Source organism: Oncorhynchus kisutch, linkage group LG23 (genome assembly GCF_002021735.2).
Source record: "Oncorhynchus kisutch isolate 150728-3 linkage group LG23, Okis_V2, whole genome shotgun sequence".
NCBI lineage: Eukaryota > Metazoa > Chordata > Actinopteri > Salmoniformes > Salmonidae > Oncorhynchus > Oncorhynchus kisutch.
Genome location: NC_034196.2, coordinates 10,692,499 through 10,710,838, shown reverse-complemented (window position 1 = coordinate 10,710,838; position 18,340 = coordinate 10,692,499). Strand labels below are relative to the sequence as shown.

General features: G+C 41.1%; 2 protein-coding genes across 4 annotated transcripts in view; both read left to right on the top strand.

Annotated features, from left to right (window-relative positions):
* Positions 1-3,345: 3,345 nt before the first annotated feature.
* LOC109868017 (granzyme K) lies at positions 3,346-8,737 on the top strand. Its single transcript, XM_020457383.2, has 5 exons — positions 3,346-4,177; positions 4,303-4,450; positions 4,862-5,015; positions 7,474-7,743; positions 7,943-8,737. The coding sequence occupies exons 1-5, from the start codon at positions 4,093-4,095 to the stop codon at positions 8,120-8,122; spliced, it is 837 nt and encodes a 278-aa protein (XP_020312972.1). The 5' UTR covers positions 3,346-4,092; the 3' UTR covers positions 8,123-8,737.
* A 5,936-nt stretch (positions 8,738-14,673) lies between these two features.
* rai14 (retinoic acid induced 14) overlaps positions 14,674-18,340 on the top strand; it is a 42,293-nt gene continuing 38,626 nt past the window's right edge. For 2 of the 3 annotated variants that reach the window (XM_020457366.2, XM_020457364.2), the window contains exons 1-2: positions 14,674-14,924; positions 15,515-15,597. In XM_020457366.2, the coding sequence (XP_020312955.1) occupies positions 15,562-15,597 (36 nt within the window). In that variant the 5' untranslated portion in view covers positions 14,674-14,924; positions 15,515-15,561. The remainder of the gene's footprint in view (positions 14,925-15,514; positions 15,598-18,340) is intronic. The other variant, XM_020457365.2, reaches the window with a different exon arrangement.

Below are 18,340 nucleotides of genomic sequence, written 5' to 3'. Positions count from 1 at the left end.
CATGTTTTAATCTTCCGTAAGACATGTCATGTTAACTGAGTCATCGCTATATAAAGATTAATCAGTTATTTTTGTTTTGGTGGTTTGTCCTCTCTGTGGTACTTGGAGCAGTGATGAAAAGTAAGAGATGAAAGGAGAAGAAAGCAGTTGTTTTCAACAGAGAACTGTGCTTCGCTGGTGGAGACTTTGAGTGGCATAATGTGAAGCTACAGCATATTCACCTCTTAATGAAAAGCTTAAATTTAGTCCCAGAGAGAAAACCTGTTCCTCAACGGTAGAAGCACACATTCAAAGGCTTTATCAAGACCCCATCTCTCTCTTTCTCTCTCTTTCACACACCCACGCATGCACACATGCACGCATGCACGCGCGCATGCGCACACACACACACACACACACACACACACACACACACACACACACACACACACACACACACACACACACACACACACACACACACAGCAATCCCAACGGAAGGATTTGAAAGGCATTGTCAAGGTGTGAGTGCCTCACTTCAAGGCCTGCCTGTAATTCTTTACTATCTCCTCCTCTTGAGAAAGTCCTCTGTCATTGTCACTTGGCAACGTCTTTCACATACTCTTGGGGCATTGAAACTTAAAACACGTCCCTTTGATTCAATTGTACCACCTTTCTTTGAAAACACATATTCAGCTGAGAGATGACAGCTGGACACTACCATGTTTTTACAATTATTTCAGTGAGAGACTTGGAAGTGAAAAAGCAATATAACAACTTTGTTAGAGTTGAATAGAGTGCTTTCCCTGCTGTTTTCAACTCCATTTATAATTTACATGATAAGAATTACCTCTAGGAAAAATACAGTGTGTGAGGTATTTTACATCTAAACTATAATATTAGTTAAACCCAGGAGGTAGTGAGCTTTTCCTTTTATTTTCATATTTTTTTCCCAACTTGTTATATTTAGTTAGAAATGAAGTACAGTATTTGGCAGTAGTGAAGAATACGTCTAAATGACCGTTAAGGTGATAATGCACAGGTATCAATTCATGGTCAATTCATTCAGACTATTCTAGTTTTGTTTACCTCAAGGCTAATGGATGGCCATGGCAATAGAGCTGGTCAGAGTAGGAACAGTGTCTGATGGGCTTTTAAACATGTCTTTTATCTTCTATCCTTCCTGTTCTTGCCTTGGGGAAATGTGTGGGAAGAATACATACAGTAGCCTCATCTCTGTTGTTTGTGTCCAGTTTCTTTTGAGGTATAATGCCCTGTTCGGTTATTATCAATATGATACAACAGTAAGCGAAAGATCATGTGTTGTGTGGTGTATTGTAAACTCTTAGTTTCTTTTTGTCTATCATCTTCAACTCAGAAGTGGGGATAGGGGGTTGTTATCCACAAGCCATACACACAACATAGTCCCTATACCTTGTTTGAACGGTAAACCTTACGCTCTGAACTGGTGATCTGAATTAACACTGTCTTATGGTAGTGCTCTTGGTCCCAGGTCATCTGGCGTGTTTTTGTGTCTCACAGCAACTGTAATATTTGGCCCTTCAATAATTAATGAGGAGTTGCAGTCGGCTATCTTCATCTTTTATAAAGGTTGTCTGCAGTACACTCCCTTTAGTGTTATTTCATCACCAGCCATTTGGTTATACACCCATAGCATCTGTGGTGAAAGTAGAACAAAGACATTCGGAACTGTAGTTGCTTTGCATTCAACCCGTCAATGTACATGTCAACGTTGAGTGTCCAAGGAACCAGATTGGGAGGTGTGTTGTACATCTTTTGGCACAGCATAAAGAACATTCCGGCCATGGTGTTATATGAAGTTAAGTTATTGATAGTTAATGGTCTGTTTGTTTGCTTTGATAGAACTAACAGGAAAACAACATTAAAATGGCTTGAAGATGAAAAAACTCACCGCAGACAGTATAAAGATGAATATGTGTATAATCTACAGGTGTGAGGTAGGCCTTACACAGAGACATACAAATGAATTAATAATAGATTAAGCAAGACACTTTTATCTCAGGTAAACTCTCCTTGAAATCGTTCTGGAATGAGATGAAAGGTGATCTACTGTTGCACGGAGGGAAAACAACACTCTCATAGGGACGTCACGGAACGTAAAGGTAGCAGCCTACCAAACTCTGTCACAGGGCAAGTGGGTGACAGTGTTTATTTTTTTTTTTCCTGATGCAACTTTTCAGCAGTTCAACACACTTCCACTTTTAACTCGGTGTGATTTGAATGTCTGTGCCTATTTGGGGGAAAATACGAGAATCTGAACCATCTGTTCAATGGTGTTGACTTCTGTGATTTTGACATTTTCTAACAAGAGAAAATATGGCTCTCAGCTTTTTGTTTAAGCTCTCAATAACAGACTTGAGAGGTAACGTTTTTTAAAGGAAACTGGGGGTTGTAGCCTGGGGTTAGTTGTCACGCCCTGGTCAAAGTATTTTGTGTTTATCTTTATGTATTTGGTCAGGCCAGGGTGTGGCATGGGTTTTTTGTAATTGTGGTGTGTTTGTCTTGGGGTTTTGGTGTCAGTATTGGGATTGTAGCATAGTGGGTATTCTAGCAAGGTCTATGGCTGTCTGGAGTGGTTCTCAATCAGAGGCAGGTGTTTATCGTTGTCTCTGATTGGGAACCATATTTAGGCAGCCATATTCTTTGAGTTTGTCGTGGGTGATTGTCCTTAGTGTCCTATGTGTACTCTTTGTTAGTTTGCACCAGATAGGCTGTTTCGGTTTCGTTTATTGTTTTTTGTAGTGTTCGTGTAAGTTCGTGTTTCTTTGTTTGATTAAAACATGAATCTCAATCAACACGCTGCGTTTTGGTCCGATCCTTGTTCTACCTCTTCATCAGAGGAGGATATAGAAGAAAACCGTAACATTAGTCTGTGACATGGCCAAGGTTTTCTGCATAAAAAAACATATCATTCCAAGCAGACAACCCCTGAGTGTCAAAGGCTTTTAAAAGTGGCTAATTTGCCAGTGTAAAATTTGGCATAGTTGTGACGTTAAACTTACACAGCGCTGCCATTTCAAGAATGACAATGTATAAAGCAAGACAATGTATTTCACATCATTCGAAATATTAGAGATTTCTGTAGAAAAACATCACAGAGAGTAAATCAAGTCTTCAAACTCACACTGTCAGTTTTGCAAGGAAATTGTACATCGCCGTCAGTTATGAGCATTGAGGTATGTAATTAACAGTCATGAAAAAAATATATACCTCAAGTGTGTGATCTCAAGGGGTGAAGACAAAAAAGGTGTGAGTGAACAGTGTTGACAGGAAGCAGGAAGCTCTGCAGTGTCTGACTAAGCAGCGCTGAGCTGGGAAGAAAGCTCTTCTCTCAAGCTGCTTCTAAAACAACAGTGTTACAGTCTCAGAGGAAACAGCCAGAAAGGTTTATCTCCACAGCCTAGACTGGTGTCATATAAAAGCAAGATTAATAACATTCTAGCACCCCACTGGGCAAAAACTGGTTGAATCAACGTTGTTTCCACGTCATAAAAAATGTTCATCAATGTGATGACGTTGACTCAACGTGGAAAACTGATTGGATTTGCAAAAACTCATTGACATAAAGGAATTGTGTATTTTTTTCACCCAACTTTTAACCTAAATCTAATGACAGGGTAAAACTGTTTGTTGATTTCACATTGAATTCACGTTAGTTGATAACTCAACCAAATGTAAATCAAAACTAGACGTTGAACTGGCGTCTGTGCCCAGTGGGGTAGCACTCATTTGAGCATGTCTTGAACTTATCTCAGAAGTTCCTCCTTAAATCAAACCTTTATCCACTTATCTTGTACACCACTTCAATGTTTACTCTGTTCTTAATTATACAATGCTAAAACACATGACACATTTCTCCAGCTCAGGTTCACATATTTTGCAAGCCGTGTAACAGTGAGAGAGCAAAGGTGTCAAAACCAAGGCATTGTCTGCAGGTGTTGTGAACAGCAGATGTGTTTGTACAAACCACAAGAGAAACCTCACAGCAAAAGCAGAGCCATCTCAGCCCCCTTATCTCTCCTACTGAACACTCATAAAATGTGCCTTCTTCCATGGACTCAGTGAGTTGAGATGGAGAGATTCAGCAGAATCATACGTTTTGGGGGACCACTGCTGCAAACCACCCTCTTGATTGTCTCTGTTTGGAAATTAGCAGGTAAGGGCAATTAACTTTTATGTCTATCTTTCAACCTGTGCCTGGCTGTGTCCCGTTGTGCCACTCTAAAGCGCTGTGCTGTATCTATTGTGACACATTGCAATGATGATGTCTTCTTCTCTCAGCTTGCTCTGAGGTTACAATCGTGGGGGGACATGAGGTCAAGCCTCACTCCAGGCCGTGGATGGTGTCCCTTCAGGTCAAGAACAATCACATATGTGGGGGCACTCTGATCCGAGACCAGTGGGTGCTGACGGCAGCTCACTGTAAGGGGTAGGTTAATTGGCTGATAACTTGGATTTAACACCATGTTAATATCTCAATTACTGAGTTCAGGCAAGGACACCATATTTATTTTTATTTATAACGTTTATTTGGCAGGGACAGTGTACAACAAAACATAAGTGTCAGAGTATGAGAAGTGATACGTTGCACCAGATTTATCTGAAAGCTAATTGACATCTGCAAGTCCCCGGCAGGTGAACATATGAACATGAAAACATTATGTACAAACAGACATTTAAAACCATAGAAAAAGACATACAGACATGTACATACACCATGCTTAGAAAATAAGTGCTTTTTTTGCTTTTACCTCATTTGCATGTGGATAAAGTATTTGGAAATGGCAGCTCAGAGGAAATTATGTAATGTGAGCAAGAAAAACGTGGTCTTGAATTTCAGTGTCTTTGGTGAGTCTAAGAAATTCGTGGAAGCCCTCCTTGGAGCTCACTCTCTGACAAGCAGCAAAAACACACAGCGTGTAGCCATTGAGGAGTACTATGTGCCTGGCACCTACAGTGACAGGACCAAGGAAGATGACATCATGTTAATCAAGGTGAATTAATCACAGCAAAAGCATGCACTCTGTGCCTCGTTAGTTGGTAATTTTTTCACAATTCCTGACATTTAATCCTAGTAAAAATTCCCTGTCTTTGGTCAGTTAGGATCACCACTTTATTTTAAGAATGTGAAATGTCAGAATAATAGCATAGAGAATGATTTATTTCATATTTTATTTATTTCATCACATTCCCAGTGGGTCAGAAGTTAACATACACTCAATTAGAATTTGGTAGCATTGCCTTTGAATTGTTTAACTTGGGTCAAACGTTTCGGGTAGCCTTCCACAAGCTTCCCACAATAAATTGGGTGAATTCCCATTCCTCCTGACAGAGCTGGTGTAACTGAATCAGGTTTGTAGGCCTCCTTGTTCGCACACGCTATTTCAGTTCTGCCCACAAATGTTCTATAGGATTGAGGTCAGGGCTTTGTGATGGCCACTCCAATACCTTGAATTTGTTGTCCTTTGTTGTCCATTTTGCCACAACTTTGGAAGTATGCTTGGGGTCATTGTCCATTTGGAAGACCCATTTGCGACCAAGCTTTAACTTCCTGACTGATGTCTTGAGATGTCGCTTCAATATATCCACATCATTTTCCTTCCTGATGAAGCCATCTATTTTGTGAAGTGCACCAGTTCCTCCTGCAGCAAAGCACCACCCCTGTGCTTCACGGTTGGGATGGTGTTCTTCGGTTCTTCGGCGTGCAAGCCCCCCCCTCTTTCCTCCAAACATAACGATGGTCATTATGGCCAAGCAGTTCTATTTTTGCTTCATCAGACCAGAGGACATTTCTCCAAAAAGTACAAACTTTTGGATAGTTCGTCCCCATGTGCAGTTGCAAACCGTACTCTGGCTTTTTTATGGCGATTTTGGAGCAGTGGCTCCTTCCTTGTTTTAGCGGCCTTTCAGGTTATGTCGATATAGGACCATTTTTACTGTTGATAGATACTTTTGTACCTATTTCCTCCAGCAACTTCACAAGGTACTTTGCTGTTGTTCTGGGATTGATTTACACTTTTCGCACCAAAGTACGTTAATCTCTAGGAGACAGAACGCGTCTCCTTCCTGAGCGGTATAATGGCTGCATGGTCCCATGGTGTTTATACTTTTTTTTTTTTGTGTGTGTGTTTATTTTTACCCCGTTTTCTCCCCAATTTCATGGTATCCAATTGTTTAGTAGCTACTATCTTGTCTCATCATACAACTCCCGTAAGGCTCGGGAGAGACGAAGGTTGAAAGTCATGCGTCCTCCGATACACAACCCAACCAAGCCGCACTGCTTCTTAACACAGTGCGCATCCAACCCGGAAGCCAGCCGCACCAATGTGTCGGAGGAAACACCGTGCACCTAGAAACCTTGGTTAGCGCGCACTGCGCCCGGCCCGCCACAGGAGTCACTGGTGCGCGTTGAGACAAGGATACCAACCAACCCCTCCCTAACCCGGACAACACTAGGCCAATTGTGCGTCGCCCCACGGACCTCCCGGTCGCGGCTGGTTACGACAGAGCCTGGGCGCGAACCCAGAGTCTCTGGTGGCACAGCTGGCGCTGCAGTACAGCGCCCTTAACCACTGGGCCACCCCATGGTGTTTATACTTGCGTACTATTGTTTGTTTACAGGCTAATTTGTACAGATGAACGTGGTACCTTCAGGTGTTTGGAAATTGCTGAACCAGGCGTTTTTTAAATTTAATTGTACCTTTATTTTACTAGGCAAGTCAGTTAAGAACAAATTCTGTCCCTGAACTGCCTGTTCAGGGGCAGAACGACAGATTTGTACCTTGTCAGCTCGGGGATTCAAACTTGCAACCTTTCGATTACTAGTCCAACGCTCTAACCACTAGGCTACCCTGCCGTTTAGAAAGGATGAACCAGACTTGTGGAGGTCTACATTTTTTTTCCCGAGGTCTTGGCTGATTTCTTTTGATTTTCCCATGATGTCAAGCAAAGAGGCACTGAGTTTGAAGGTAGGACTTGAAATACATCCACAGGTACACCTCCAATTGACTCAAATGATGTCAATTAGCCTATCAGAAGCTTCTAAAGCCGTGACATAATTTCCTGGAATTTCCCAAGCTGTTTAAAAGGCACAGTCAACCTATTGTATGTAAACTTCTGACCCACTGGAATTGTGATACAGTGAATTACAAGTTAAATAATCGGTCTGTAAACAATTGTTGGGAGAAATACTTGCGTCATGCACAAAGTAGATGTTCTAATCGACTTGCCAAAACTATAGTTTGTTAACAAGAAATTTGTGGAGTGATGGAAAAACAAGTTTTAATGACTCCAACCTAAGTGTATGTAAACTTCCGACTTCAACTCTATTTGTTTATTGAAGATGACATGAGGACGCTTGCATCACGCAGCGCAAGATACGCCAAGTCTGCATGTCATCTTCACAAGCTAATCACCTGATGCTTAACAGTAGGGGGTGTTTTGTTCTTACAGCTGAAGATGAAAGTCAAGGTAAACAGCAAGGCAGTGAAGGTGAAAGAGGTTTCAAAGTCTGGCAAAGACCTCCAGGTTGGCACACAGTGCCAGGTGACAGGATGGGGGGTGGTAAGTGCTACGGGTAGCATGCCTTCAGACACACTGCAGGTGGCAGAGGTGGACATACTGGACAGGAAGCTCTGTGACTGCTTCTACAACAGAAACCCTGTGATCACCCAGGACATGCTCTGTGCTAGCAACAACAAAAGACAGGCAGATGCTTGCAAGGTAAGGTTAGTGGGGGAACTGATAGATCTAACTACATTGATTACCATTTTGTTGCAAGATACTGACTGTGTGGGTATTCTTTTCAAGGGAATTTGTTGCATTACCCTTTGAACCAGTCACATGCCATGAGCTCTAGTTGGTCCAACCAACATCCATGTTAACCTGCATGAAAGGTCAAATGTTTGTTGACCTTTTCCAGGGGGATTCTGGTGGTCCGTTGGAGTGTAAGAAAGCCTTTGTAGGCTTGGTTTCTGGGGGACTGGGCTGTGGCAACCCCAAGAAGCCTGGAGTGTACACCCGGTTCTCCAAAAGACACCTGGATTGGATCCACAAGATCATCAAACATCAATCAAATACCACCAATGTTGGCATACTGTAAGGATATAATGGGTCAGACCATAGATTGTTTGAACCTGAATCAAATACAGTCCAGCTCCTAGGCCCCTAAGGCTCATACAATACATGTGTTTCTGTCATCACCCGTTTGCCTCTCTGTTTAATATAAAGAGTAACTGCAACTATAGTGGTGTTCACTTTTTCCTGACAGTTTTCTTTTTCCTTCTAGAGCAGTGGCAACCCGTCATTTATGGATTTCCTTTAGGGAGAGCGGTTGTCTTTGCTGTATCTCAATGTGTCAAACAAGGTTTCTCTGTTGGACATCTCTGTAGGACATCAGCTTTAGCTATATCCATTACCTCGCCGGCATTTCTGTTTTTTATAGCTTGAACTGTCCATGGGCGTCAGGCTACAACTGTATATCTGCTTGTGTAGGTCACACAGCTTGGTTACATTTCTATGCTTAACAATGTGAGCCCCACATTTTTTGCAAAAAAACAATAACAAAAAAAGTTACAATTTGAGCCCCACATTTTTTTGGTGGCTGGGTTTGCTTGTTTTGCTTGTTATTTTGGCATTAATACATGTCACATATTAGTTTGCAAACATGTAAAAAAATAAATAAATAATTGAGTTAATAAAGCTATATACAACCATGGTCTCTTTGTTGCTTTCTTGAGTAAGACAGATCCAAAATGCAGGTGTTTCTGTGGTGGTGGGGTCGCCACCGGAAAATTCGGAGCATAGGGGTTGCTAATGTTCTCTAGTTGCACTGTGATTGGCTCAGTGTTCTGTCACTCATGGGGACACTACGTCACTGCCAAAATTAAGGGTAGAGGTCGAAAATTCAATCCCCTAGAGTTACATTAGAAGTGCCCATCCAAGAAGGCTCAAGGTCATTGGCCACAGATAAAATTACATCAAATCACGTTATATCTACAGTAGCTTTGATTGGACTGATACTTTGAACATTTTAGCTAGCAGTCATCATCATGAATCAAGTCGACAATCTACTGGCAAATTATTTTTTATCCTTGTGATATGAAAATAAATAATCAAGAGAAATTATAGATAAAGCATATCGGGGCTCATCAAATTGCAAATTCAACAATGAGTGGTTTGGAGGTATTCAGTGGCTAACTGCAAGCATTGCAAAGCAATCCCTAGCCTGCTATTCCTTGGAGTGGGTGTGTGGTCCAATTCTGGGTTTAAGGGTCTCGTTTCCAAGCTTAAAATGGTAAACATTCAACATTGGCCATGCTGTCAAATCTAGCATAATATCTGCTGTGCTGAAAACAACTGGAAACTCAGAACTGGGAAATCTGATTTCAGTGATTTCAAGACAACTGGGAACTCCGGAAAAAAACGAGCTCCGACTGGGAAAATACATTTTGAACGGTCATCCAAATCAGAATTGTTAGTCGGAAACTCTAGGTTCTTTCTAGAGCTACGACCTGAAGATCACTGCTGTCATCATGATTCAACCTTGTTTTTTCCCCAAATTCCCAGTTGTCTTGAACGCACCATAAATCCAGAGAATGCCAGACTTTGATGACAAAGTTTGATAACAAAATCTGCCCACGAAGGACCTTCCTGTTCAAGTGAGCACAGCACAACAAGGTGAGTCCAAAAATGTGTAATATGCCAGGGAGATATAGATACTGTAGCTAAGAAAGTAATACTAAGTGTGTTTTGTGTAGTAAGCTGTTAGTAGCCCATGTGCCTCACCCTAATAATTTGGTCAATTTTCCCCTCTTAATTTTGCCTACTGTTCTGACTTGGTGGTGCACACACATGTAGCATATAACCTATTTTAAATAAATTGAATCATTGAATATTGTAAGAGCTTTAATTGTCTGCTTATATGCCCCCTTGATTTATCTTATGGTTCTGACTTGATGTACAGGGAAAATGCTGTAAGAACAGCCCATGTTCTGAATTCTGTCGCTGTACATTTCAAAAAGTGCTGAACAAATAGTTATATTGACAACGTTTGTCTTAGCTCGCTCATTAATGTCTTAATCGAAATTACGGATAGCCTCTTATCCGCTTGTCTGCCTCTTATCCGCTTGTTGTCCTCTTATGCCATAGTTTGTACATCTCAATTGTCAGTAGAAAACATATTTATTTAAGCAAGTCAATCAGATCAGCTATGTTCTTTTTAAAAGTAGTAAATTAGGCTGAATGAACTGTTTTACTGCCAGACAAGGCTCCGCTGATAGCCAGGTATAGCAGTGGTAAGGTTTTGGGACTGCTGTTGGGATAGCTTTATGTAGGCCCTAAAAGTTTGTGGGCACAAATTGTTACCGTTATAGTGCAATTCATGTATTGTTTAGTGTTGTGTAGTGTAGTGACTTTGTTGGCATGCATCCTCCCCAAAAATGTGTTTCCCACAACAAGATTTACATGCTAAAATCGCCACTGTTCTAGAGGATGCATGTTTCACTGAAAAATTGTGTGAAGAATTTCCATGCATCAAGCTGAGCTAAACATTAAGCATTGGATGCCCTTTGTTGAAACCATGTAAATGCTTTGGTAAGTGCAGCACAGCACACATTCACATTATAAAAATATGTAAAGAGTCACAGGGCAACTGTGACTGAACTGCAAAGACCACAGCAAAGACAAGCACAATAACAACTATTCACTTTTGTGTTGTCTGCAAAATATATTTCATTATGCAAAACAGACCATGTCACTTAGTAATTTACAAAATCAATCACTTAGTAATTTACAAAATCAAAAAAACAAGCAAAGCCACCCTGCTGAGTTCAAGTCGATAGCTTGAGGGACAACTGTTTTTCAACAACAACACTTCTCATTGGCTACCATTATTTCTAAAACTAATATAGAGATGTTCTTCATTTTAAAATACTATAACACTGACATCAGACTAATGATGGATGAAGAGGATGACAATGTTAATGAGAGGAGAGACTCATGGGAGCAGAAGTATCTTTGCTGGAGGATTGCAACTTTCAGTACCAATCTTATGCCCCAAAAACCTGGGGAAATTGGGAAAAATATCAAGATAAAAATATAGGGATTTCAATACCCTTTTTAGAGCTCACTCCTGTGCTGTCATGAGATCGTTTTCTGTAGGTGTGTCATGTCAAAGTAAAACGCTTCAATCAATGTAAGTGCGAAAAACACATAACATGTCTGACAGTTGATTCAATCAGAGAGTAGAAGCCTAATTGTGGGTTCATACTTCAGCCCACTATGACTCAGCCAAGCATTCTCATCTCTGAGCCAAGGGAGACCAGAGAGTGGCAATCTAATAGCCAGGTCCGCTATGTTCACAATGGTTATATATCTCCAGAGCAGAGCATCTTGCACTTTATGACTCACAGGCCTCAGCGCCATACTGATGAACGAGAGTAGAGAGGAAATTACAGAGCATTATCACCATCTACTGGACAAAGTATTTAAGAAGGTGCCTCACACAGAGTAACATCACACAACTGCAGTATTGATGCAATCTCAGGGTGAGTATTAGTTGAAATTAATGGCATGTTTTATGGATGAGTTTGAGTGAGGAATGCCAGACCTGACAAGAAAAAGGTGCATAGAAGCAAAGTTTTGGTGCAGAAATGTCCCATCTCTGTTAACAGTTTTAGTTAAAGAAATAGGATAAAATAAGTAGATCTACACACATCAATCCCTTTTTTGCTCAATGCCCTCATTAATCTCAGACAGTTTTGCCACAAAACCCTCAGTGGAGGATATTTCACTGCCGTTACATCATGATTGAGACATACAGTGATACTCCTCCGGTAGTCTTCACGGTAGAGTTGGCTCAATTTCCAACATGCTGAAACAAAATTGGGGTTAGGTAGGGTCTGGGATAGGCTGTTCTTCAGTCCTGGTCGTGGGGACCCATAGGAAGTGTTCCAACACAGTATTAACATTCCAGTTGACATAGGCCTACTGTAAATATACAACATAACCAGGCCGGTGAAAGCCTATGGCAACGTGGATTAGTATTTCGACAGATGTAGGCTACCACTGCTTAAGGCAGCTTTTGTTGTTTCATTAATCCAGCCAAATGTCTTTGTAACATGGATTCATGGATGATTCAAAATGCACTGAAGTATGGTTTTTAAATGTTTGTGATTGTAATAAACCATGCTGCTGAGGAGAAGAGAGTTATCATATCACAGTTGTTTATGTGGGATATAGACAGAGCATCAAAGCAGACATAGCCAACCGTATCAGAAGTTAAAAAAAGATGTGCATTGGTGGGGAAAGCAGAAAAATAGACAGAACTGCACAACACTGACTGCCCGGCCAACTATACTACAAAGTCTATTTGGAGTTTATACAGACAGGAGTGTTGCTATTTTTGTGCTCCAACACGGGGCGCAGCCTTCAAGAGAGTGCAGAAATTGAATCTGCAGTAGTGATGGGTCGGCTCTAGGAGCCGGCTCTCGTAGGTGAACGTTGGAAGCCGGCTTGCATATCAGAAAAGCCGAAACTATAAAAAAATATAGACAAAAATGAAGATATGAATAATTCAAAGATTTAAATGAATAGAATTAACTAATTAGAAGAACTAAAAAATAAATAAAATAATATAGGCCTAAATACTCAAGCACATACATTCGTTCTGACTGTCTGCTCAGACTAACAGCCTCACCTGTTGTTCCTGTCAATCAGACACGCAGTGTCAACCAATGAACCAAAGATGCGTGAGTGAGGGCCGAGCCAACTCACTCACCGTCACACACTTAGCAGCAGAGGAGAGAGAGTAAGGACAGCTGTGAAAACAACAGCTGGAAAATGAGTTGGAAGCACAATAGCATTTGGATGCATTTTAATAATTTAGACAACGTTAGAGCATAGTGTAGAATTTCCCAAAACAAAATCTCATATAAAGCCGGTTCTACACACAACCTACACAGGCATATGCGAACTGTGCACCCAACTGTGAAGCTAGCTGTAGCGGAGCTTTGAGAAACTAGCGGGCCTGCCAGTGATAGTGGTGGAGCCACTCAGTCAAGTAGGCCTACTCCGCTACCCACAGCAACGCAGTCTTCTATGAACCAGTTTATGCCAAAGTTTATGTCTGTAAAAAACAAGGCCAAATTGATATTGCATTGGCTAAAATGATTGCCACCGATTTCCAGCCTTTTTCAATCGTGGAGGACAATGGTTTTAGAAATTATAGCAATAGTCTAAATCCAATTAACACAATTCCATGCAGGAACACCCTTTCAAAATCACTTATTCCACAACTGCACGAGAGCACACAGACTTCAGTGCGGGACAGAATCCAAAAAGCTACTGCAGTTTGCCTTACCACTGACCGCTGGACATCAAGGGTAACCACTTCTTACATGTCGGTTACATGTCACCTCATTGAAGATTTTTCGATGTCTAGCTGCCTTCTGGACTGCTTTGAGTTCAGTGACAGACACACCTCAGAGAACTTGGCAGAGGAACTGTTGAGAGTGGCCAGAGAATGGCAAGTAGATGGAAAAATGGTCTGTTAAGTTAGCGATGATGCAGCCGGGGGGGGGGGGGGGGGGGGGGAGTAGTGCCACAAACGTCTGCGGTTTGGATGCTGTTTGACGAGAGAGCAACTGAGGAATCCCTCAGCAGATGTCATAATGGAGGTCCGATCCTAATTGGAGAAGCCCCGCCTCCAAAGATCTGCAGATCCTCTGAGCTGGTGAAAGAACAAGGCCTCTGTCTACCCACGGCTTAATAAAGTCAGGACAGGGAGACTGCACAGTGGCCACATCCGTTCCCTCTGAGAGGGTCTTCTCAAAAACGGGACAAATAATTACTGAGAGAAGAAACCGCATCAGACCCTCGAAAGTGAGGCGGCTTGCATTTCTGAATGCAAATCTCTTATAAAAGCAAAATATGGTCAGCATTGCTCTGTGCTGCTGGTTATAACATGGCAATAAGGAAGAGAGAGAAAAGAGGGACCAGTTTAATGTTTTAAGTGGGATGCTGCAGTTTTGCAAATTGTTATTTATTTTTCTTTGATATGGTGCAATATTATATTATGCTGTTCAGATTGTATTCGTTTTGAACGGTCAGATTTATATGCACTTTGTTTATATTCATTAAAAAGTTATACTTTAAATGCAAATGTTTAATACCATTATTTTTTCATAACAAACCAATGCATTTTTAAATACGTTTTGGTTAAGGTAGAGTATGATTTCATGTAATACTTTAATTAGAATTGTTTTAACACCAATCATAGTCAAACTATCGCAAACTGTTTGACTTGAAAAAATACAAAACACTTTTTTTTAAAGAGCGGTTAGGGATCCAAAAGAACCGGCTATTTGTGGTGAGCTGAGCCGAACGAGCCGGCTCACTGAGAAGAGCCGGAATGCCCATCACTAATCTGCAGAAATGTAGTGTGATTTTGTGTAGACGCTTTTCTTGTTTACAGTGGTAGAGATGTGTGATCGCCCCGATGTCGGTGTTGTAAACAGTTTTTACTCCTGTAATTGCAATAAAAGCAAGACTATAATTGAATTGCACATGTATTGTACAAAATGTTTATTCATGAATGGGAATATGCAGAAGAGTTAGGTCACGAGGGAAGAATGACGTCACCCTTTCAACCCGTTGAACAATCAGAGAGCTCCCGGTCAAGCGACAGGGACTTGAATAGCCCAACTTTTAATATATTCTGCCTGAACCTAGCCAGCATAGCCTATCTTGGTGGTCTTATTTGTTCATATTAGCCACTCCTTTTCTATGTGTCGATGCTATTTGAATAGATTCCTACCGACTGACAATTTAGTCAACTCTGCATTGAACAGGTTTTGTAGTCTATCAAGAGCAGGCTATTCCTCGGTGAGTCCAACTTTTATAGGGTAAGTGTCCAGTGTTCATATTTACAAAGTTGATGCTAGACTGAATTAACTGTTAGCTCGCTAGCTGTTCGTATCTTTCGCTAACGAGCAAGTTTGGTTGAATGAAACAAATGTATCGGATAAAAAAGAATCAAAAACAATGCCGTTGAACATTGTGCACTAATGTAGCCATTATATTCAGTAATCTATTGCTACAGGCTACTGTAGACATCTCAAAATCACGTCCAACGTGCCATGGGACTTGAGCGCTCTCTTGATACTTTGTAGCAGCCCAAAACTTCAGTCTCATGAGTTTGTTTTCATTCATTAGTGCTGGATAGGCTATGGCGCCTTTAGAATATTGAGCAGAGGGCAAGACACGTTTCTATTACAAATGTTTAATATTACACAGTTACATAATATGAATGCTAATAAGGGCTAACTCTCAAATAAGTTAACATGTAATTAGACAAAGTGTTACATTTTCACATTTTGTTAATGCCTCGCCCTGTTGCACTTTAAATACTATTTAGAGTTAGCTTTTTCAGCAGTTAGGCTTATTAAAAGTGTAAGATGTGTAACTATGCATTTTTTGTTGTTGTTGGTTTCAGAACCTCTCCTGGACAAGTGGGGGAAAACTGTATGGACCAGGTTTAACATGAAGAGCCTTAAAGCAAAGTTTAGGAAGAGCGACGTAAGAACATGCATCACTTGTCAGTGGGGTTGGGTGGTGGTGGTATGTTATTGCCTGACAGAATGTTTTCATCCATTCATCCATTCATCCGTATGGCTCTGTGACTGTCATAGCAATGAAGCCCTCAGCCGTAAAGCTATTTCAATAACAGGTTGTTTCTCCATAGTTGTGACTGAATCATTTGGGTGTGACTTTTCCAGGCAGGGAGTATTCTAAAGATCCTACAGGAAGTGAGCAGCTTCCACTGAGTATGACTCATTGGTCGTCACGGTGACCTGTATCAGACAGCATTAGTGCCAGAGTGTGGCCATGAAGGGGGGCGATTTTAGACACTTTACACTGGCTACCTCCGTCATCTCAGAGGAGTACGTACCTAATCAGGAAGCTGGGGAGAAGTCTAAAAGTCAGGGAGTAGAACACTCAAGTTTGGGTTTTCATAAATCAATTTACATTTCTCAACCGTTCCTATGTTATTGACAGGCAGAGAATTTAAATGCAGAATACCTTCACTGAAATATGTAAGAGTTGATGAGTCCTCCTGTGTCACTGGAATACTAAGAGTTGCCAAGAGGCCCAAAAACTGTTTCAGGTTGGGATTATCTGTGGGAAAAGTACTTTGTGTTTAGCACTTGACGTGCGCCTTAAATCATAGGACATACATGGAAGGTATATTTTCTTGCATTATGCAAATCTGATGGGAAATTATTTCCCTAGATACCTCTATTAGCTTGTAATTATAAAAGTGTAAGGCTAAATGCAAATATTAATGCCACAGATAATGGAGTCGTGGATCTGATGCTTTTGTGGTGAAACATAGCCATGGCTTATTGCTGATGAATGTAGTTTAACAGTGGGAGTTGCAACCCGTGGGTGTTTTTCACATTAGGTTGCTTAGGAACAGTCGGTCTGTATCTCTGTGACCATCTACTTCACACCCACTTAATCACTTCTCACACTTTTTTTGCTATTAAAAATTCCTCTTCTGTCCTCAAGATTGGCTACAGTTCACTCTTTCCACTGGTTGCCTTAGTGTTAGTAGATCGAAAATGACCTAAACTGTGACCCGGTTCACTACTCTCATCCTCACAAGAAACACATCGTTCGCTGGTGGTCATGGTAGAGTCTTGGACTGAATACATTCAAAACAAATGTTCAAAACTGCTCACTCAGGGGGGAAAAACCCATCAGAATCAGCCGTAGACTTGCCTTATTTATTAACGGATATATTATATTTTTGTTGAATTTTGGTTTAGTATACAATTGATCCCATCTTATGAATTTAACATGCTACTACTAGTTTTAAGAAGAGGCTCATGAGAGGTTCTCAAGTTGAGCTATCGGCCTGTACATATTCCATGTGGCGTTTAGATGGACAGCCTAAAGTCAATACCAGAACCATGTGCCATTATGAGGCTTGACTTTTCCTCTCATACAATCTGAGAAAACCCTCCTCGTATGTCAGAGTAGTGGGATTACTGTGGATCAGCTAGCTCCACAGACCACATTCATTCTTCCCTCAGCCATACCAAGCTAATCAAGGGCAATAGAAAGAAAATATCCTCCTGATTCTATTTTAGGGCTGTGTGGTAGCCTGAGATTGTGGTGGAATTCATTCCAGAGCCAGACATTCATTCTTTTACAAAACAAGGAGACCTGGAATGCCAGTATATAAATCGTTTTATGTAGTCAGCCATTTGCCAAAAAGTCATTTTAATGTAATGGCTATTTTATCCAAGGACTACGATAATGTTAACTGTCAAATCAATGCTAAATGTGTCTCTCGGGATTTTCTTAATCTACAATGATCTATTTGCAATAGGCATTCAAGTCAATCACTCTTACAACAGGGAACTCAGCTGAGAATGTTCAGGAATGGAGTGGAGTTGTGTCTACAGTGATTATTAGTGAAAAGTCTTGCCCAGCACTTCCAGCTATGTCATTATAGTTCATACATCCTAGTCTCAGCTATCATTCCCTCTGCACCTCCTCCCCTACCCCCTGTTTCTTCTAGCCCAAGTGCATATTTTTCAGACTAGCCAGTAATCCCCTATAGACCTGTCCTTACCTGACACCTTCATTGAGTCTAGTCATCTAGTATGTATGCAACTCTCTGTTACAGATTAGCCTCTGTTGCTGCAACTGTGTCTTACTGGTTAGGCTAGACTGTTTTGCAATTGGCTTATACAGGTTGGACACAGTTCCGTTGACCTGATGCTGTTTTACGGAACGCAAGCGCCTTCACAACCCAAATTGGAACTGGATCATCTAGCAGGCCTGTATTGACAGGGCCAGGTGGTGTAAATGTGCTTTCCCAGCTTGGTATGAAACAGATTTAACGTTGCATGAAGGAAAATGTTATATCAAGTGAGCCATGTAAGAAAACAAGTTTCACTGGTTAAAAAAAAAAGCAGCCATTGTAAACTATCAGCAGCAGGTGTCTTACAGTGTCTAGCTATAAGGTCGTGGTAAAGGAGAAGAGCTGATGAATGTTTTTTTTGTTGTATTTTTTGTATGTGTCTGTGAATATTGTTAGCATTTTAGTCTAAGCCCATTTGGCGATAGCAACAAAAGTGAGAGCCTTGGTTTTTTTTCTGTCTCAGTAAGTCTCTGTGGCTAATGGCCAAGCACATTCCCAGAAACCAGGTTATATCCAGTCTGCTCCCTCCCAGTCACCAATCAGAAATCCACAGCTGCAGTATCTAGACCACAGATCCAATCAGGAGAGAGCTTGAGACCTGGCCAA

What these genes read in the sequence shown, in the direction of transcription:
- LOC109868017 (XM_020457383.2), top strand. Translation starts at nt 4,093, where the DNA reads ATGGAGAGATTCAGCAGAATCATACGTTTTGGGGGACCACTGCTGCAA. An exon ending in CTCTGTTTGGAAATTAGCAG is followed by an intron (nt 4,178 to 4,302) that starts GTAAGGGCAATT and finishes TTCTTCTCTCAG; the next exon opens with CTTGCTCTGAGGTTACAATC. An exon ending in GACAGGCAGATGCTTGCAAG is followed by an intron (nt 7,744 to 7,942) that starts GTAAGGTTAGTG and finishes GACCTTTTCCAG; the next exon opens with GGGGATTCTGGTGGTCCGTT.